This window comes from Mesocricetus auratus, unplaced genomic scaffold (genome assembly GCF_017639785.1).
Source record: "Mesocricetus auratus isolate SY011 unplaced genomic scaffold, BCM_Maur_2.0 Super-Scaffold_100010, whole genome shotgun sequence".
Taxonomy (NCBI): domain Eukaryota; kingdom Metazoa; phylum Chordata; class Mammalia; order Rodentia; family Cricetidae; genus Mesocricetus; species Mesocricetus auratus.
This window is the reverse complement of record NW_024429194.1, coordinates 84,009,694-84,028,611: the sequence shown is the minus strand read 5'-3', so window position 1 is coordinate 84,028,611 and position 18,918 is coordinate 84,009,694. Positions and strand designations below refer to the sequence as shown.

The window sequence follows — 18,918 nt, the reverse complement described above, 5'->3', positions numbered from 1 at the left end:
CGTTAGCTGATGAGCAACCTCCAAGTGTCTGGGACCCTCCCACTCCCCCATTCTACCAGAACTCAGGCCAGGCTAACATGTGGAAAACACTAGTTCTTTTGTTTTCTGTGGTGCAGCATGACAAGACTTTCAGTTTTGACAGAGACCCTTTTTACTTCTTGTCTAGTATACACCTAGTCTCCCTCCTAAGATAAACTTTAATTGTCCAGTGTGGGGTCCAGCTGGTGTTTCAGGATCGGTGTTCTGCCTCAGCAGAGCACTAAGAAGCAGACTTACTTTTTTAGACTTCTTTCTTGAAGCTGGTTCAGGCACCTATAGGAAGGAAAGGAGGTGGCTGCCTTGGAGTTACTATTCTCTCTGTCTCTGTCTCCTCCACCCCCTTCTGCTATCCTCTACTCAAAGAATCCCACTGGGTGATCCGCTTGTGCGTCCTTAGCCCAGGTGTACTGGGTTTGAGAATTAGATGTTGCTTGGTAGGTAGGATGGCCTTTCATGGGCTGGTTTAATTGAAGAATCTTAATAGTGTCCTGATGTGAAGGTGTCCTGGCCCACCCAACTCTTTCCATTTTACAGTATATTTAGGAGGCCGGTGATTCATGCACTTTTTCCCTGGGAAGAGTAGAGACAGCAGCAGAGTCTTGCTCTTAGGAGACGCCTTCAACCTCTGTCTGCCTCTTGTGGGGTGTTCCATTCTTACACTTCCTCATAACCTCTCCTGGTGGTCATTTTAGGGAGTCACTGGAACATCTTTGTGTTGGCAGCTTGTTGCAAAAGCGGATTTGATTCTTGAGGCTGATTGGGTGAGCAGTGTGCATTTTCATCCTTGAAGCACTTTCAGTTACCCCTGTGGATTAATCACTAAGAAGAGTGCTGAGCTGTGGGCAGATGAATGGAACTGTCTTAGTTACTTGATACTTTTGACTGTATGAGAATAAAGGAGGAATAAAATTTCCTGGGTGGCGTCTACATGAGCCAAGAGAGTTCAAGAGGTACCGGGATTGAATAGGGCATAGACCTGTCACCTCAGGAACTTTATTTAGGTCTTCTGTAGTGGTAAAACCTCAGAGGTCTTATGAACATGGAGTTTCTATCCTGACCATTCCTTTGACTTTGCCCCAGCTTTTGTGTTAATTTAACTTGAATAAAATAATTATCTTTGTCTAGATTTTTATTTTAAGAGAAGTGTATGCTTGCATGTAGTGATAAGTATCTTATGTACCTTTTACCCAGTGTCTCTAGTGGTACCTTCTTTTAATTTATCTTTTTAAAACTTGAACTTGGGTTGGCAAAATGACAGTAATAAAAGCTCCTACTGGTGACCTGAGTTCAGTCTATAGGGCCTGTGTGGTGGAGGGAGAGAAATGGAGTCCTGCAAGTTGTCCTGCAGCCTCTGTCCTCTGATATTTAATATTTAAGAGGCTGGAGAGATGATGGCTCAGATGGTTAGTTAAGAACACTGGCTGCCCTTGCAGAGGACATGGGTTCAATTCCCAGCACCCAGCATGATGGCTCACAGGTACCAGGCACATAGATGGTGCACATGCATAAATGCAAACAAAGTGCACATAAATGTAAAATAAAAATATTTTAATCTGAGAGAAATATTTTTAAAATAATTTGTAAAAGTAAAAATTGAACATACCAGCTATAAAAAGGTACAGACGGGCACTGACAATATGCTCTTGTGGTAGAGGAACTTTCATACAAGCCTGATGATGAGCTGAGCTGGACCCCTGGGTCCCACAGATGACAGAAGAGGTCTGACTCTGGAGACTTGGCCTTTGACCCCCATATATATGCTCTGGCACACACATGCCTCAGCATTCACACAAACTTTCTAAGGCTATACAGTTGTTTACAGTAGTAGCAGTAGCTGAACAGCAGTCATTTTTTCCTTCCAAAGGTATCGACTCCCTTTTACTTACATATACTACAACATGAACTGTGTTTTGCATCTTGCCTTTTAAATTGAGCAATAAATCCTAGAGACTTAGTTTTGTTAGTGCAGAAAGAGCTTCTTTATACAATTACATAGTAATCCCTGAGTAGATAAGATATTTAACTAGTCCCCTAATCTTTGTCATTACATACATTGTTGGAATGTGTATTCTTTACACATCCCCTACATGTGTAATTATGAGTAATTATTTTCCTGTGATAAATTCCAAAAAAAGAGATAGCTGGGTCAAAGAGTATTTTAATTTTGATAAATAACTGCCAGGTTGTTTTGCATAGAGATTTTACCAGGCTAAATGCTCACTACCAGTGTTGTCTATGGGTGCCTGCTTTCACTGTTGACAGCACCGCTGTCCCATATGTTTCGATTCTTGGGTATCCACCTCTTCATTTCCCCACTGGGTTAGCTCCTCCTTGATGTGTAGGAGCTCATGGAATGTGGAATTTAGCTCGTGGCAATATAAAGTGCTGGTGTTGTTTTCTCACAACACTGACTTTGTTCACAGAATTTTATAGCTGATAATTATATTAACATTTTCCTATAGTTAGATATGTTGTTATTTGTTATGGCTTCTGAGTTTGTATGTGATGTTTCCTAATGTGATTCCCTCCCTCCTTTTCCTTTTTTCCTCTTCCTTCTTTACCCATATGGAGTTTATTCTTTGGTGTAAAGAGTGAGATCAATAGATCTCATTTTATAGAGATAAGTGCTTTCTTGGGAGTGGAGTACCTCATACCCATAGCTGTTTCTCTGATTTCTGCAGGTAAGTGTGTGATGTGGGAGAGGCGGAAGCAGGAGCTCCTGTGCTAGGTGGTATTAGCTTATTGCACAGCTGTTTTCACAATCAGTACTTGGAATCTCCCATAGTAGATCAAAACTGATTTAAAGGTTGGATAATTTGGAGCTGGAAAGATGGCTCAAAGGTTAAGAGCACTGACTGCTCTTCCAGAGGTCCTGAGTTCAATTCCCAGCAACCACATGGCAGCTCACAACCATCTATAATGAGATCTGGTGCCCTCTTCAGGCAGAAAGGCATGCATGCAGAGAGAACACTGCATATATAATAAACAAATAAATCTTTTAAGGAAAAAGTTGGCTGGAGAGATGGCTCAGCGGTTAAGAGCACTGACTGCTCTTCCAGAGGTCCTGAGTTCAATTCCCAGCAACCACATGGTGGCTCACAACCATCCGTAATGAGATCTGGTGCCCTCTCCTGGCGTGCAGACATATGTAGAGGCAGGATGTTGCATTCATAATAAATAAATAAAATCTTAAAAAAAAGAAAAAAGTTGGATAATTTGCCAGAATTCTTGCCATTAATATCCAAAACACATTTTAATCTTTTATATCATATTTCATTTGTTTAGTTATCCATTTATTATTTCTGGAGTGTGTGTATTTACAATGTCATGGCACATGTCATAGGACAGCTTGTGGGAGTTGGTTCTCCTTTCCTTTAGTGTGGGTCCTGAGGTTAAATGCAGATCATCAGCCTTGGCATAGGCACATCTACCCACTGAGCCATCTCTCATGCCCTACAATGTGAGTTTTCTTTTTAAAAGATTTATGTGTATGAGCATTTTGCTTACATGTATGCCTGTGTGCCGTATGCATTCCTGGTGCCCTAGGAAGTCAGAAGAGGCGGTTGAATTCCCTGAACTGAAATTATGGATAGCTATGAGCCATATGGGTACTGGGATCAAACCCAGGTCCTCAGCAAAAACAATTGCTCTTAGCTACCAAGCCCCCTACAGTGTGATATTAAACCTAGTTTCTCCTTATCCCTGACTGCAGTGTAGAAGAGGGGAGGGCACCTGGGAGAAGAAATTCCTGTCATGATTAGCTGTGATTAGCTATAGGGTTGTGAGACAGAAATTCAAGAGAACTTAGAAGATCCTTGGAGTACTGAAACACTTCAGAATTAAAAAAGTACTGTGTGAAGCCGGGCATTGGTGGCGCACGCCTTTAATCCCAGCACTCGGGAGGCAGAGGCAGGCAGATCTCTGTGAGTTCGAGGCCAGCCTGGTCTACAAAGTGAGTTCCAGGACAGCCTCCAAAGCCACAGAGAAACCCTGTCTCGAAAAACCAAAAAAAAAAAAAAGTACTGTGTGTATTAATTAATAAACATGTGTATTCATTAATAGACATATCCCCTCCCCATGTAATTTTAGTTGAAGAACTGGGTCATATGAGTTCACAAGTCAGCCTTATTCTGTAGTTCATTACTTATTACTATTAAACATGCTTATCTTTCAGAAATATACATTTCCTTCATAGTAATTCAATTACTCAGCTTTCTAAATTTACATAACAACTACTGGCACACAAGAACATGACTTTCCATTTTTACCATTCTGAAAATAGAGTACAAATTATAAGCATTGAGAAGTAGGGTACAACTGTCACCTGTGGAATCTTGAATTCAGGGTTGCTTTTCTTCTGTGCTAATTTTTTTTTGTCATACCAAGATAAGTGTCACAAATAGCACCCTTTCTTGTAGCATTTCCTGAATTAGAATGGCAGATACAAACCAAATGGGAATGGTGCAGTACCACCAGGAAATGAGCTGTGACTGAGATTGTCTTTGGAAATTAGGTAGATAGAAAAAGGGTAGACAGATGATTCACAAAACATTTTCCTGGGTTACCAAAGAAGTTTGTTTTCTATCATGTGTCTGCCTGGCTCACTTGCTATAAACCTTCGTAGATAAAGTCCAGTTGTTTCTCCTTAAGGCCCAAACCTAGAGGAATGTGTATATTACTTTAAGAGCCAAATATAACTGGACTCTTCTGATCCTCCCTGTGTCTGTTCCATGGTACCTGTCAGGGCTACATTGAGAACTTACGATCAGAGAGGAATGCAGTGTACTGTTTGAGTTCATTTTCTTCACATGGATTCCATAAACTTTAATGTTGCTTTAAAGTAACCTTAGGGCATCATTAACCCTCATTTCTTCTGTGTGCAAGTATAGCCCATGGGAGGGGGTAGCTTAGTGGTAGAAGAGGGCCAGAGCTCCTGATGCTGTTGGCAAGAAGTGCCCTAGGACCACAGACCTCTTTTCCCCTTGGGAGTGCTCAGCTCCTCGCTTCCAGTCAACACCTGAAGAGAAGAGGCCCTGGTGTGTGTGGCCGTGATGAAGACTCCTTTTTCCAGATCTTGATCACTGATGCTGTTGGATACCATGAAGTTAGTCAGACCCCATACTTCAGTTCCTTTACAGTTACCACGGAGTGGAGTTTCAACTAATAGTCTTAATGTATTTCAGAAGTTAATTATCACTGCTGATGTTATTTGAAGTGAAGTCTTACTTTGTGGCCCAGGCTAGCTTTGAACTCGGGGCAGTCTTCCTTAGTCAGCCTCCTAAGTGATGGGCTTACAAGCGTGAGTCATTACACCCGGCTATTTAATCTTTTTTAAATTAATTGTTTTGCTACTGTGTCTGTAAGCATGTAGGTGCCACATAATGGATTTGGAAGTCAGGAGAAAGCTTTTGGGAGCCTGTCTTTCCTCTCACTGTAATATGGGTTAATCACCTGCTAAGTCACCTCACCAGCCATTTATTCTTTTAATATAAAATAAAAAGTGCACCGGGCCATGCCCAGAGGCAACAGACAGCACAAAATGACCACATCTTAGTGTTTGTGACTGCATCCCCATCTACTGTTAATGTGTTCAGGTTCTTTTAGGTATGTGTGCCTTGGTGCAGTGGGTTTTAAGTGACTTGCATGGGTAGGAACATAGTTATTACTCTTGTAGTAAGTAGTTCTTCTCAAAGCTTCCTTTTCAGTTTCTTGCTATCAAATATGGAGGGTAAAGTGTTTCTCTGAATTGTGGGGGTTTGTTGTGAGTTTTTGTTTGTGGATTTTTCTGGTCTCTGAGTTTTAAACAGTTCTTAGTGGCTCCAGATTTGAAATACTAGAGTATGTGGTATAGCCGTTATCACAGTACTTAGCCTGCTTGGGTATCAGTAACATTACTACTATTAGACTGCCTTTAGGAACCTGTCATATTCATTATGTATAGGAAAGAACTTTGGGGAATAAAATGGGAGATAATGTTAGCAGAGTTTCATTTACCAAAATTTACCTTAAAACCTAAGGTAAGGTCACCCCCCCCCCATGTTTCTGTCTCTCTCTCCAACCTTCCTTTCTCTTCTCCCTCCCAACACCCTTTTCCTGGCTAACCCAGAACTTGCTATGTCTCTAGATCAGGCTGGCCTTGAACTCCTAGAGATCTGGGCCTCTGTCTCCCATGAGTGCTGGAATTAAAGATATGTGCCACCACACCTGTCATAAGGGGTCTTTTGAATTTGAAGAACCTTTGTATTTTAAGACAGTCAAATCCACAAGAATGAAAAATAAACAGCTTTGGTATACTTCATATAGGCATTGCTGATTGAATGCAAGAATCCGGAGGGGTTAAAGTAACAAGATAGGAAGGTAAAGATGAGGAAGGAGAGGTCATTGTGTTGAAAGATGGAAATTTATATCTATCAGAGGGGTGTGCTGCTAGTGCAGAAACTCCATGTTAAAAGTCTGTGTGATCTTGACAAAGAGTGTTCACACTGAAGATGGAATCTCACTTGATAAAATGAGAACTTGTTTATACAACTAGAGGAGTTATTGTTCCATCATGAAAGCAGACGCCATTTAGGAATTTCATCTAGAACTTTTTTTAAAGGACCTTTTGTTGTTCTTGTATTTAAGATAAATTGACATATAATAAACTGCTTGTATTTAAACTGTACAATTTGATACATCTTGATATGTAATAAATATGATCTTTGCCACCAAAGTGTCCTTTGCCTACTTTCATCCCCCCTGCCCATCTGTTCTCACCTTTCCCCAAACCTGTTAGCCTGTCTGTCTACCTTCTATCACAATAGATTAATTTGCATTTCCTGATATTTTTAGGCAAATGGAATAATTCAGCTGCTCCTCTGGTCTGGCCTCTTTTACCCATCATCATTATTTTGAGGTTTATTTGTATTGTATTTATCAGTACTTCATTCCTTTTATTGCTGAGTAGCAGCAGTCTGTTGTATTCTATGTCTTAATTTAACCATTCACTTTTTGAAGTATATTTAAGCATTTCTATTTTTCAGCAATTACAAAGAAAGCTGTCATGAATGTTTATTTGAAAGTCTTTGTTGGAGGCACATGCTTTGTGAGTGCAATGACTGGGTCATTGGCAAATGTATATTTCACTCCTTCAGAGCTTGACAAACTGCTTTGCGTAGTGATCATATCATTCCACAGCCCCACTCTGGGATAGTCCAGTGGCTAATGCCAAGCACGATCAGAGTGTATTATTAGTGAAGTGCTGCTGTTTGATGTTTTGATACATGTAACATTGTATATTATTTTACACAGTTCCCAAAGGAAGCTTGAAGATGTTGTATGTTACTGACATATTGCCTATCATGTCACAAAGATGCAACTGAAGGCAGGAGAAATGTCTGTACCCTTCTGGAATAAAGAGGAATGCATTACTAAAGTTTTGTAGTTGTAATGTTATGTTTTCTTCCTGTGAGCCACCCAGTCTCAAAATGATTTCTATCTCCTAGAAGTGTTTGGCCGTGTCTTCTAATTTAATATCATGTACAAATTACATTAGCATCGCATTAAGTTCCCTCAGTCAGATCCAACAAATGAAAAAAATGTTAAGAACAAATCCAACACAGATATTTGGAGTACCCTACTATATAATTTCCTCTGCCTAAATGGATGTATTCCAACAGGCTCCCTTTCTTGTGCATTTGAAATTAAAAACACTTTCAATGAGTAGTTGGGAGCACTCTGTTTAACTCTTTTCACTGCACTCCTTTTGTTACTTTTTCTCTTCCCAAATACTCATGTGGTATCATTAATCCTTAATTGGTTTTGATTGGTAATGGTTTGTGCCTAGTCATTTTCTTTCTGTTTTATAAATTGCAAGGAATACCTTTTGTCTTTTAAGGACATACATACTTGACAAATCACAGGTATTAGATGTCATTTGAAAAATTCTGTTTAAATCTGTTGAGGAGAGTTCTCGGTGGGCAGATACCGAGTTGCATGCTCGCCTTTGATGGGCAGAGATAATTAATGGTGATGCCATCTCAGGGGTCCTTGAGGATCTGAAAGCAAGGCTCCAGGGAGCTTCTTTCTCTCTTATACAGTCAGGAAACTGCTGTGACATTTGTAAGCTTCAGGACCACATCATCCCTGTCCTGCTCTATGACAGGATGTGAACCTGTGTGTTCCCCATTGAAGTTGCACATAGGTGCTCTTTATGGCAACATAAAGGACTTTGTCTTTGGTCATAAGGAAGTCTGGGGAATAGACCAGAAGGGACTTGGAACAGAGCTGAGTTACGAACCACCACAGAATGGAATAACAGCTAAAAGAATGACTGTAGCAGGGTGGGAGAGAAGCATTCTGAATGACCTTGTGGCATCTTTTGTGCTTAAGACAGGAAACACTTGCTTAGCAGAAAACTATAACAAATGGAATGTGGCAGGGTGAAGTGTAGATTCTAGAATATTTTTGGGATTGAGTGTTTAGGGCTGTCAACTAAAAATTTTCTAAAGTTCTCAGACATGACTTTTCAAAATAGTTTAAAGTATGGGTCCTGGGGCTGGAGAGATGGCATTTGTTGCTCATGCAGAGGACAGGGTTCAATTCCCAGCACCCATATAATGTTTCACAACTATCTGTAACTCCAGTTCCATGAGATCCAATGCCCTCTTTGGATCTTTGTGGGCACCAAGCATACCCATGGTACATATATATATATATATATATATATATATATATATATATATATATGCTTATAAAACACTACACACCAAAAAAAGTGAGTTAAAAATTTAAGTATAGGTCTTTGGAGAGTGTTAATTAGGAGAACAAAAAATGAGGTAGTAGTTGAAGCTTTTTTTTAACTGAATATTTGTGGTGATAATTGTAGATTTCATGTGCAGTTGTAAGAAATGGTACAAAAGAATTTTGTATACTCTTTAACCCAATTTCCACCAGTGGTAACTGCTTGTAAAACTATAGTACAGTATCACAGCCAAGATTATGACATGAGTACAACCCATGGATCTTACAGGTTTTTTTTAAACTTCTATTTAAGTATGTATGCGCATAAATAGTTCTGCACAGTTTTGTCACATCTCTATCACTATGAAGACAAGGCGCCTTTATAACTGCCTCTGCCTTGCCCTCACCTGCAGCCTATGGCAGCCAACCACTTGTCCTTTCAGAAATGTTACATAAATGCCATAAGACAGTACATGATTTGGCCTCTTTCGCTTGGCTGGACCCCTTGGATACACACTAATAGCAGTTTGCTTCGGGTACGTTAACCATGTTGGGTGTGTGACTGTATCTATCTGTTCAGGTCTGTCCACTAGTCTATGGAGTTGTTTTTAAACTCTGGCACTATAAGAGCTGCCACTTAGACAGCCAAGATGTCAGGATGGTCTTGGAAGCTACTGATAGCCAATTATCCAGCCCTTTAAGAAAGGGAAGATTCTCCTGAATAACTGCAGCCATTTCCTGTCCAGTTGAGCCTCAGTCATTTAGTTTAAACTGATTTTTTGTTTTACTCTAGTTACTGTACTAGCCAAGATGCTGACAGTCCTTCCTCTCCTGTTCTTCATGGGTGACCTTTTAACTGGATTAATGCATTGTGACTGCATATGTGCCATCATACGGTACACAGCCTTTGGCATTGGCTCTGTCACTCAGCATAACTCCCTGGCAATTTTATCTAGGTGGTGGTATAGTTTCTGCTCATGCTTTGAAACACCAAAGGCACTGCAAGCTCTCCTCAGAGTGCTCAGGAGTGCATGGAGATGGAGAACTGAACACTAAGGACATAGGTTCCTCCCCTTTGTTGGAGGCCAGATGCACTGGCCCTCTTTGCTGTTCAACTCTTGGCCTCTGCATAATACTCAGCATCAAGCAGGTACCATAGGAATAAATGAATGAGGCAGAAGAGGGTATTTTCAATGCCAGTCTGGGGCTTTTGGAGTGTCACATGGTAAGCATAGGAAAGTGAGAGGATCAGTAGGAGGCTGACTGTGGCTCTCTGCCTCCCTCCAACAAAGTAAGCCCCTAAACAAACACAGGCTCTTTACTAGTCTTGATCTTGTCATCTCTTCTCCCCTCTCCTTTTCTTCCTTCTCTACTTCCCTTTCTCCCTCCCTCTGAAGCTCACACTGTTGCCCAACAGCTCCTCAAACTCCTGGACTCCAATGTGCTCCTGCCCTGGAGTCCCCAAATGGTTAGACAGCTGGCACATAGAATGTGCTGTCTCATAGGAGTTTTCTCCATTTAGATCTCTATCCAGGTGCCACCATCTCAATAGTAGCAGCAAATGGCTTACATTGCCTGTCTCTTCAGTCAGGCTGATACCCCCTGCATATGCATCCATGTATTGAAGTGAACAGGATGCTCTGGATAAGGCCTGCTATAGTAGATCTCAATATTGATACCCACTGGAAGAGGTAGCCTTTTGGTTGGGGGTGGAGTTACTACAGAGTTTTGTGAGTCTGATTCTGTGTCCAATGTAGGAAGATGTCTGCCATCTGATTTTAAAATGCCTTTATTCTGAGAGCACTCCTGCCTTACCTTGCCCCTTGATACTTGTCATTCCATGTGTAGAATGCACTCTTGCTGTCCACAGGGACCAGTGAATACCTTGCCTCAATGATCTCCATTGCTAGGCCATCTTACCAAAAGCCTTTCCCAGCCATGTCAGGTAAGGCAGTACCCATTTCTGCCATTCTCCGTCAGTTCACCCTGCCCTGTCACCACCTGAAGCATATATTTTAGGCACATATTTTGTTGCATGCCCTGTTTATTCCCTGTTCCTCAGCGAGCTGAAGCTTGGCTTTGCTTTTGCCTTGTCCCAGAACTTGGGAAAGTGCCTGGTTCATGTTAAGACACATAGTGTTTGTTAAAGAACAAAATCCATTTCCAGGTCTCCTGGTAAAAAGAGAGGATTGTGTAAAACACAGAGGTATCTCTAAGCCACATCCCTAACAAGACCAGGTACACTACTGAAGGCCATTTTATTGACTTTAAGGCTGATGATATGATGTCTGCCTTAACACCTGCAGGATAGCAGTTGTCTTGTGTACAGAAGAGGGCAAATTTCTTTGGAATTTGAGTTGGTAAGGAAGATTTCATTGAAGCAGGTGGGTGGGAGAGCTAGAATTTGATAATAGACAATAAAGGGACTTTTTGGTGGTGGTGGTGGTGGTGGTGGGTGTGCAGAATGAATGAGTAGGGGAAGTGGAGATTATATTTGCACCCTGAGTGCCCACACTGGGGAATTGTAATCCAGATCAACTGTTCTTAGTCTTCCTCTGCTTGGTGTCAAGCTGCAGGAGTTTTTGGACAGATTTCAGGAATGTCTGCTCCATTGTTCTTCAGTATTGTGAACTTGCATGAAGAGCAGGATTCTTTTGTACTACAACTAAGGCATTATTGAATGTTATTCACGTACTGACTTTCTCGTGTGTATGTGTGTGTGTGTGTGTGTGTGTGTCTGTGTGTGTCTGTGTGTGTCTGTGTGTGCCTGTGTGTGCGTGTGTACAGGTGTACTCTAATTCAGAAGCCAGAGGTCAGCCTTGAGTCGTTTCTCAGTAACCATCCAATTTAGTTTTGAGACAGTCTCTCTTTGAAACCTTGAACTTGTAAATTAAGCACATGTCACCACACTCAACCCTTTTATTTTATTTTTTTCCCTTTATGACAGTGTTTCTCTATAGTCCTGGCTGTCCTGGAACTAACTTTGTAGACCAGGGTGGCCTTGAACTCACAAGAGATCTGCCTGCCTCTGCCTATTGAGTGCTAGGATTCAAGGTATGCACCGCCATTCCCAGCCTTGTTAGTATTTTTTTAAATAAATAACACATTTTATTTTGTGTGTTTGTGTGCAGAAGTATGTAGGTTAAAGGACAGCTTGCAAGGGCTGAGGGCTGTATTTTTGCCATGTGTCCCCAGGGATCACTTTCAACTTGTCACATTTGACAGCTGTGCCTTTTACACACTAAGATATCTTACCGGCCAGAATTGCCTTTCTCAAAAGTTTTATTTCAACTGATAACTATTACAAAAACAATGAGCAAATGCTAGTTTTCCCTTTGGGGGCTCTTTGTAGTTTGGGGCTATAGATGTAACTCAGTATAGAACCTGTGCTTAGCCTACAGGAGGAGGCCTTGCATGACAAAAGGGGCCAGTGGGAGCATAGTTTGGCTTCTTTTCTTTCTAGATTTATTCTAGATTGTAATGTCTGTCTCAGAGAACACAGATTTGCCTCCCACAGAGGCAAATGCTGGTACAGGGTAGTAAACCTAGCTCCTACACAATGCCCCTTCACCTTTTATGTCCAGACCCACATGAAACAGATGTCTGCAGAACACTGGGGTAAGCAAATGGGCTGCCCTGGTGTGTCAGCCCCAGTTCCTAGCCAGGAAGGAGTCCCTGGGGATTGTGAGGGATTTGAGGAGTCCTCAGTTCCATTCATATTTGGAAACTCAGTCCACCTGGGGACAATATTGCCTGGCAGGTAGGAACTCGGTAAATACTTACAGTATGTGCTGAATTGACTCAGTAGCAGTTTGAAAGGGAAGAGGTAGGTATATTACTATTTTTTAATGTCCATTGGTATTTTGCCTGCATTTATACCTGTGTAAGAGTGTCAGATTCCCTGGAACTAGAGTTACAGACAGTTGTGAGTTGCCATGTCAGTCCTGGAAATTGAACCCAGGTCCACTGGAAGAGCAACCAGTGCTCTTAACTGCTGAGCCGTCTCTCCAGCCCCAATGTTTGGTAAAGTTTTAATATGTAAATTTTAAGGAATATATTTGTATCAGCAGTTTTTAAGCCTAGTTACATGTTAGAACACTTAGGAGGAGGAGTTTTAAAAATCCCAAATGATTCTTATGTCACCAAACTGGAATGCTGCCTGGGTGATAGTTTTGTGTTTGTTGTTTAGGGAAACAAATCTTGGATTTAGAGTTCAAATTGGTATGCTTTTGAAACATCCCTTTTTTGCTTGTTTCCTGAATTGCTCTGAGAATGAGCCGCTGAGCTAGTGCCCAGGCAGGCACATGCAGCCCTATCTCCAATGCTGTAGTGTTTTTTGACAGACAGAACATTCATTCTCCTGTACTCCTGAAATGTGACCACCAGAAGCAAAGATCTAACCCTGCACAGTGGTTCTCCAGAGGTTAAGACAGGAGAGTCTTGAGGCCAGTCTGAACTACACAGCGAGTCTAAGACAGCCTGGGCTGCCACAGTGAGACCCTGCCTCAAAATAAACCAAAACAAAATAGAGTCAATATTGGTTCCTTACTGCCACTGACTCTTCAGGCCCCACTGAAGGCATCTTCATCCCACTATTGTCTCCTAGTTGCAACTTTTTGAGCCTTTGTAGCAGAAAGACTACCTGGTGGTTTTGGGGCCATCTCCTTAGTTTCCCCTTTACTCACAGCAGGTTTTCAAGCTTTCCCTGACTTTGACCTGGGAAGCTTTCAAACCATTTATTTTGTAGTTTGCCTCTTACCTTTCATGGTACAATTGTCTGATAGGTCCCCAGTAAATCCTCATGATGACAACAGAAGATAGATTACTTGATTGAGGGGCTCTTCCCCTTCAAAATGAAAAGTTGTTTTTTGTTTTTCAAGACAGGGTTTCTCTGTAGACCAGGGTGGCCTTGAACTCACAGAGATCCGCCTGCCTCTGCCTCCCTAGTACTGATTAAGGTGTGTGCCACCACAGCACACAGTATTTTGTGTGTAAGTTTTAAAAACTCTTTGAATGTTCCATTTCCCTCTCTCATAATTTATTCATTTCTTATTTCTCCTTTTGGCCTTTGTGTTTTACTAATTTATATAATGATTTATAGCCTCATCTAGCAATATTTACAATGATCTTATGTCACCCCAGATAGTAGAGTCCCCTTCAGACTGTCTTCTAATTTAAAAACTCCTACTTTGTGGCATGCAGTCTGTTTTCATATTTAACTTTACTGGACTGATCCCCTCAATTAGTGTTTTGGTCCCCTCCTCCCAAATAACTGATTCTTTTAGTAAAGAATGGTAATTAAAAGCTGCAAGTCTGTATGCTAAATTGGGTTTGATTGCTGCTAGCTTAGCTCTAGTTTCAATAGGATTCATTGTCACAGGAAATAAGGTGGATCGTGACCATCTGAATACCCAAAGCCTTCCTCTGGCCTGCACACATGCTAGCTAGATAGGCTGTTAGTATTTGAGTATTGCACAGTTACAGATATGGGAAGGGAGAGAGACTAAGCACATAGGCAGTTTCATGTATATGTTATGTCTGTGTTTATTGAAATAGTGAGTGCTTGTTGGTTACCAATTTAAATCCAACTCCATGTGTTTGTTTTTTTTTTCTCCTTTGCATTTTTCTAGCTCCTTTTTTTGAGGTTTGAGAAACCTGGATGCTGTGATCCTACTACCCTACTTTCTTGTCACCCTTCTGTGTGCTAGTGCCTTCCCATTGCCATTGGAGTGGGTGTCCTCCTTGCTCTCCTTGGGCTCTGAGTCAGCACAGGGATCTTTAGAGCTCCCCAAATGATATTTCTTATAGATAGTGAACAACTGAATTAAGAGGCGAGTCCCACGGGGTTTGGTTCAAGCAAGTCAGTGGTGGCCTTTTAAATATAGTTTGGCAAAGTAAAAATTCCCTAAGAAGGTAAAAGGTAAGGAGAAGACTTAAATTCTACCAAGATGCTGTTGAAAAACAAAAAGTCAGGGAGAAAGCAAAGCTTGCCTCCTAGAAAGCTTTGAAAAGTATTTGCTTTGGAAAGAAGTATCCTTTAGTGTGCATGAATTTCATTCTCTTCCCTGAATTACTTGTTTATAGGAAAGAAATTGAAAACGTTAGTTGTTTCTTGAGAATGTATCTTGTTAAAAACCTTTTTTGGTGTGACATTTTTAATATAAATTTAATTTTGGAAATTTTAGACTTAGAAAAAACTGACAACTTGCTTTTTAAGCAGGAGATGTTTGAACCGTGTTCCTCTTCTGTAAGCAGTTTCATTATACAATGTGGGAATTAAGTTGTAGTAACAAAGACTCTCATCCTCTCCTGCTCCATGAGAGGCAGCACAGCATCCCTAAAGTTGACTGTGGTCAACCCCTTTAGATGGCCAACACCCATCTGTCCCACTTTGTTTTCCTTTTAAGAAACTTACTATAATCTGATGCACATAGATGCCTTTTCTGCATATATGTCTGTGCATTATGTGAGTGCCTGGTGTCCATGAAGGCCAGAAAAGGGCATTGGTTATGACCTGTCATATGGGTGCTCATGTCCTCTGTGAAAAGCAACTAGTGCTTTTAACCTCTGAATGGTCCTCTCTCCAGCCCTAGCCAAATTGTGCTGCTGCAAACTTACATGCATAGTACATATGCTCCCAGTTAGGGAAGACCATCATTGGACCTAAGGGAGCTCAAAAGAAGTTTGCCTTTGATTGCATTTTCATATGAAAGTTACATTTGAAGTTTGAGTTTTGCATATAAAACTTTTGTGCATTTATGCCCAGGAGTGTAGGAGAAAAAAGTCTGATAATTTGTATATGTGGATTCAGTGGCAGTTTAACAGGAAAGTAAATGATTTTTTAAATAATGTTTTGTGGATTTTTTGTTTGTTTTTGACAAAGCGTCCCTGTTTAGCCGTTGCTAGTTTATAACTCAGCAATCCTCCTCACTCTTTCCCAGAGTATCCCACATGCTGGAGTTGCCCACTGCCATGTCTGGTGTAGGAAATTCTTGTTTTCTTTGGGAAAATACTGATTGTCTGTTCATAAGTGGCCATGTTAGTTCTTGCCCATTTGCTTTGTGTAGCTGAGTGTTTTTGACTAGATCCACTGTCTTCCCTAGACCCTAGTCCCTCTGGAACCATTTTATGGGTTTACCACTTGCAACACTATTAGTTCCTTGTTTCTTAGTCTAGATGATGTCTGTGAAGCCATCATCTGAGTTAATGTGTTATTATTTAAAATCCTAACTGCCATAGGCTGTGTCTGTTCCCTGCTGTGGGGAACTCCCCACAGCCAGATCTTTCCCCACCAAGGTTCAATAAGCTGTCTAGGGCTTGTTGCCCAGTGGGAACTCTCTAGTTGAGGTTATCTTCTTGGTGTGTTGGCCTTTTTTTCTCAGTAGATACATAGAATGAAAGCTGTTGGGGATTAGAATAAATGTTACATTTCAAAGTTACTTTGGATTTGCAATATAAATTGTATAGTCTTAAGATTTAGCACAATTCCTCAACTGGAGGTGTATTAGTATGCATTTTGTTTGTTGTTTGTTTTTCTGCTGATTGGAACAGATTCACTTGATTTGTGTTCATAGGAAAATGATACAGCTATCAACCCACTTTGATTTCTAGGACTCTTAGAAACGCATATAGTGAGATGTGATCTGAACTCCCCAGCACTTATGTTTTCTTTTGGTGTTGGGGGGGGGTGTTGACACAGGGTTTTTCTATGTAGCTCTGGGTATCCTGGAACTCACTCTATAGACGTCGAACTCACAGAGATCTGCCTCCCAAATGCTGGGATTAAAGGCATGTATGTGCCACTGCTGCCGCCACCACCCTATCCATTTATGTTTTAGGAAAGAAATTTAAAAAAAAAACAGGCAAGTGGTGCATACCTGTAATCCCAACTCTAGGGCAGGGGATTAGGGTTCAGAGGTCAGTAGATTCCTAGAACTTGTCAGCCACCCAGTCTACTAAAAATAGCAAGCTCTAGGTTCAGTGAGGTGGAGGGGCTAGATGGATGGCTCAGAGTACTTGCTGCTCTTCCAGAGGACCCAGGTCAATTCCTAGCACTCAGTGGTGGTTCACAGCCTTCTGTAACTCCTGAGATCCCATGCCCTCTTCTGGCCTCCTCAGGTACCAGCACACATATAGTATAGACAAAACACCCATAGCCCTAAAATTAAATGAAATGAAAACAAAACAAAACAAAAAGGTAGAGTGATGGAGGAAGAAACCCAAAATCTATTATAAGCCATCTATGTATTATATTTAAAACAAACCCACTACTAAGTAAAAGCACATTAATATACTATATATGTTATAGTATATTAATATATGTATATGTGTCTGTATATACAGATACTATAGAAATGCTTGTAGGCCTCTCTGAAACCAAGCCTAATATAATGGATGTTTTATGAAAGGGATAGCAAGCCATGACATGGGGATACCCAAAGGGTATGAGTTTTATGTGTCCTTTTGGTTTAGTAAGGTATTAGTACTATGATCTTTGCTACAGAAGTGGTATGTAGATGTGCCTTTACAATGTATTACTTCTTTTACAGAGAGAAGGAGCAAGAAAGGGAAGAACAGTTAATGGAAGACAAGAAAAGGAAGAAAGAGGATAAAAAGAAAAAAGAAGCCACCCAGAAGGTGAGTTGGACATTTAGGTCTGTCTTTATATTTGCCGAGCATCCATAATTAGTGACCTCCTTACTTGAATACTTGATACTATAATGCTGCCAAGACATTAGTTTGTTTGAAAGTTTAAAAATTTGAAAGTAGAAAAATGTTTGAGGCTTATACATATTACTATGTAGTGGGTGATAAATAATACTGCAGCTTACTGTATGAAACATTAGTAAACAATATTAAAGTCTCAACTTGTGTTTCATTAGCTGAATCATAATTTAGCATCCATCTTCTCTCCAGGATTATAAACACTTTTTTTGTTGTTGTTTTTTGAGACAGGGTTCTGCCTCTGTCTCCTGAGTGCTGGAACTAAAGGTGTGCACCACCACCACCCAGCTAGACAAACTTTTTAAAACTTGCATGAGTATGCCCTAATTTATTTATTTGTTATTTTTGCCTACCAGTGGCACTGTAGTTTAAGAAAATTTGCTTTATAATGATGATGTCAGTAAACTGCCCTTAGATTTTAGTAGGTCAGGCATGGGGCATATTGGGGGACAGGAAGATGCTCAATTTGAGCTTGTCCTGGGCTACATAGCAAGTTCTAGATCAGCCTGAGCTGAGATAAACGGTATCTTGCACAGTGCCTTGAGGGACAGAGCATTACATAGCTATGAGGAATGTGCTTGGAGAAAAAAGAGATACTAAGTGAAAAGGCAGAGCTGACGGCTGTCAGGTCTCTGAAAACTGTTTGTCTGATGGACCTGTTGGGAGCAGAGAATAGTTAGAATGCCTTGACAGCCACAGCCATTTACTTCAGAGCATTGCTCCTGTCTTTGCCTGGCCAGCTTTTCCCTGCTTCCCTGTTCCTGAAGTACCGTGTAACGTGGGCTCTACCTCTGCAGGGTTGCTGTGGTGCTTTTTCTGGAGACAAGATTTACTGGCTCTTGTATGGTTACGTGGAGATTTGGGAAGCAGGGCCTTCTTGCAGTCAGGCAGCACTGGCTTTCAAGCTAAGTTTGTGGAGGTATAAACTGTTAGAGGTTCAGAGAGAACTAGTTCAGCAGTAAAGGCCGTCAGACCTACTGTGAAGCAGAAGGGCCACACCGCAGGTTTTCCCAGCATCGCTTAATATGTGTGCCCTACCATTTCATTATTTAAAGTAATATTTAAAAGAACAGTCTATTATTTAGTGCTGTATCGGATTGCTGTGATTTAAATTTTTGTCAGCTTTTAATGGTATTTCTGTCATGTTGATAGTGGTGCGTCTTCTGTCGTGTCTTTATGCTCTCAGAGTACTTACTTCCAGTCTTAGCCTATTAGAGTTGCCTGCAGTTCTAGAATATAAATTAAAAAGGCAGATAATGAGCCTGGTGTGATAATGTACACCTATAATCCCACCATTTAGAAGGTGGAGGCAAAATGATTAGAAATTGAAGGTTTTCTTCAGCTACATGATGAGTTAGTTCTATGTCAAGTGGTCTACCTAAAACTATCTCACAAAAGAGGGAGGGAAGTAGGCCTTTTTATTTCCCTGTCTGT

General features: G+C 40.9%; 1 protein-coding gene across 2 annotated transcripts in view; it reads left to right on the top strand.

Annotated features, from left to right (window-relative positions):
* Positions 1 to 18,918, top strand: part of Tnrc6b (trinucleotide repeat containing adaptor 6B) — a 226,879-nt gene that overhangs the window by 130,975 nt on the left and 76,986 nt on the right. The window contains exon 5 of one of the 2 annotated variants that reach the window (XM_040754096.1): positions 17,310 to 17,397. In XM_040754096.1, the coding sequence (XP_040610030.1) occupies positions 17,310 to 17,397 (88 nt within the window). Of the gene's footprint in view, positions 1 to 17,232; positions 17,398 to 18,918 lie in introns of those variants that run through there. The other variant, XM_013111307.3, reaches the window with a different exon arrangement.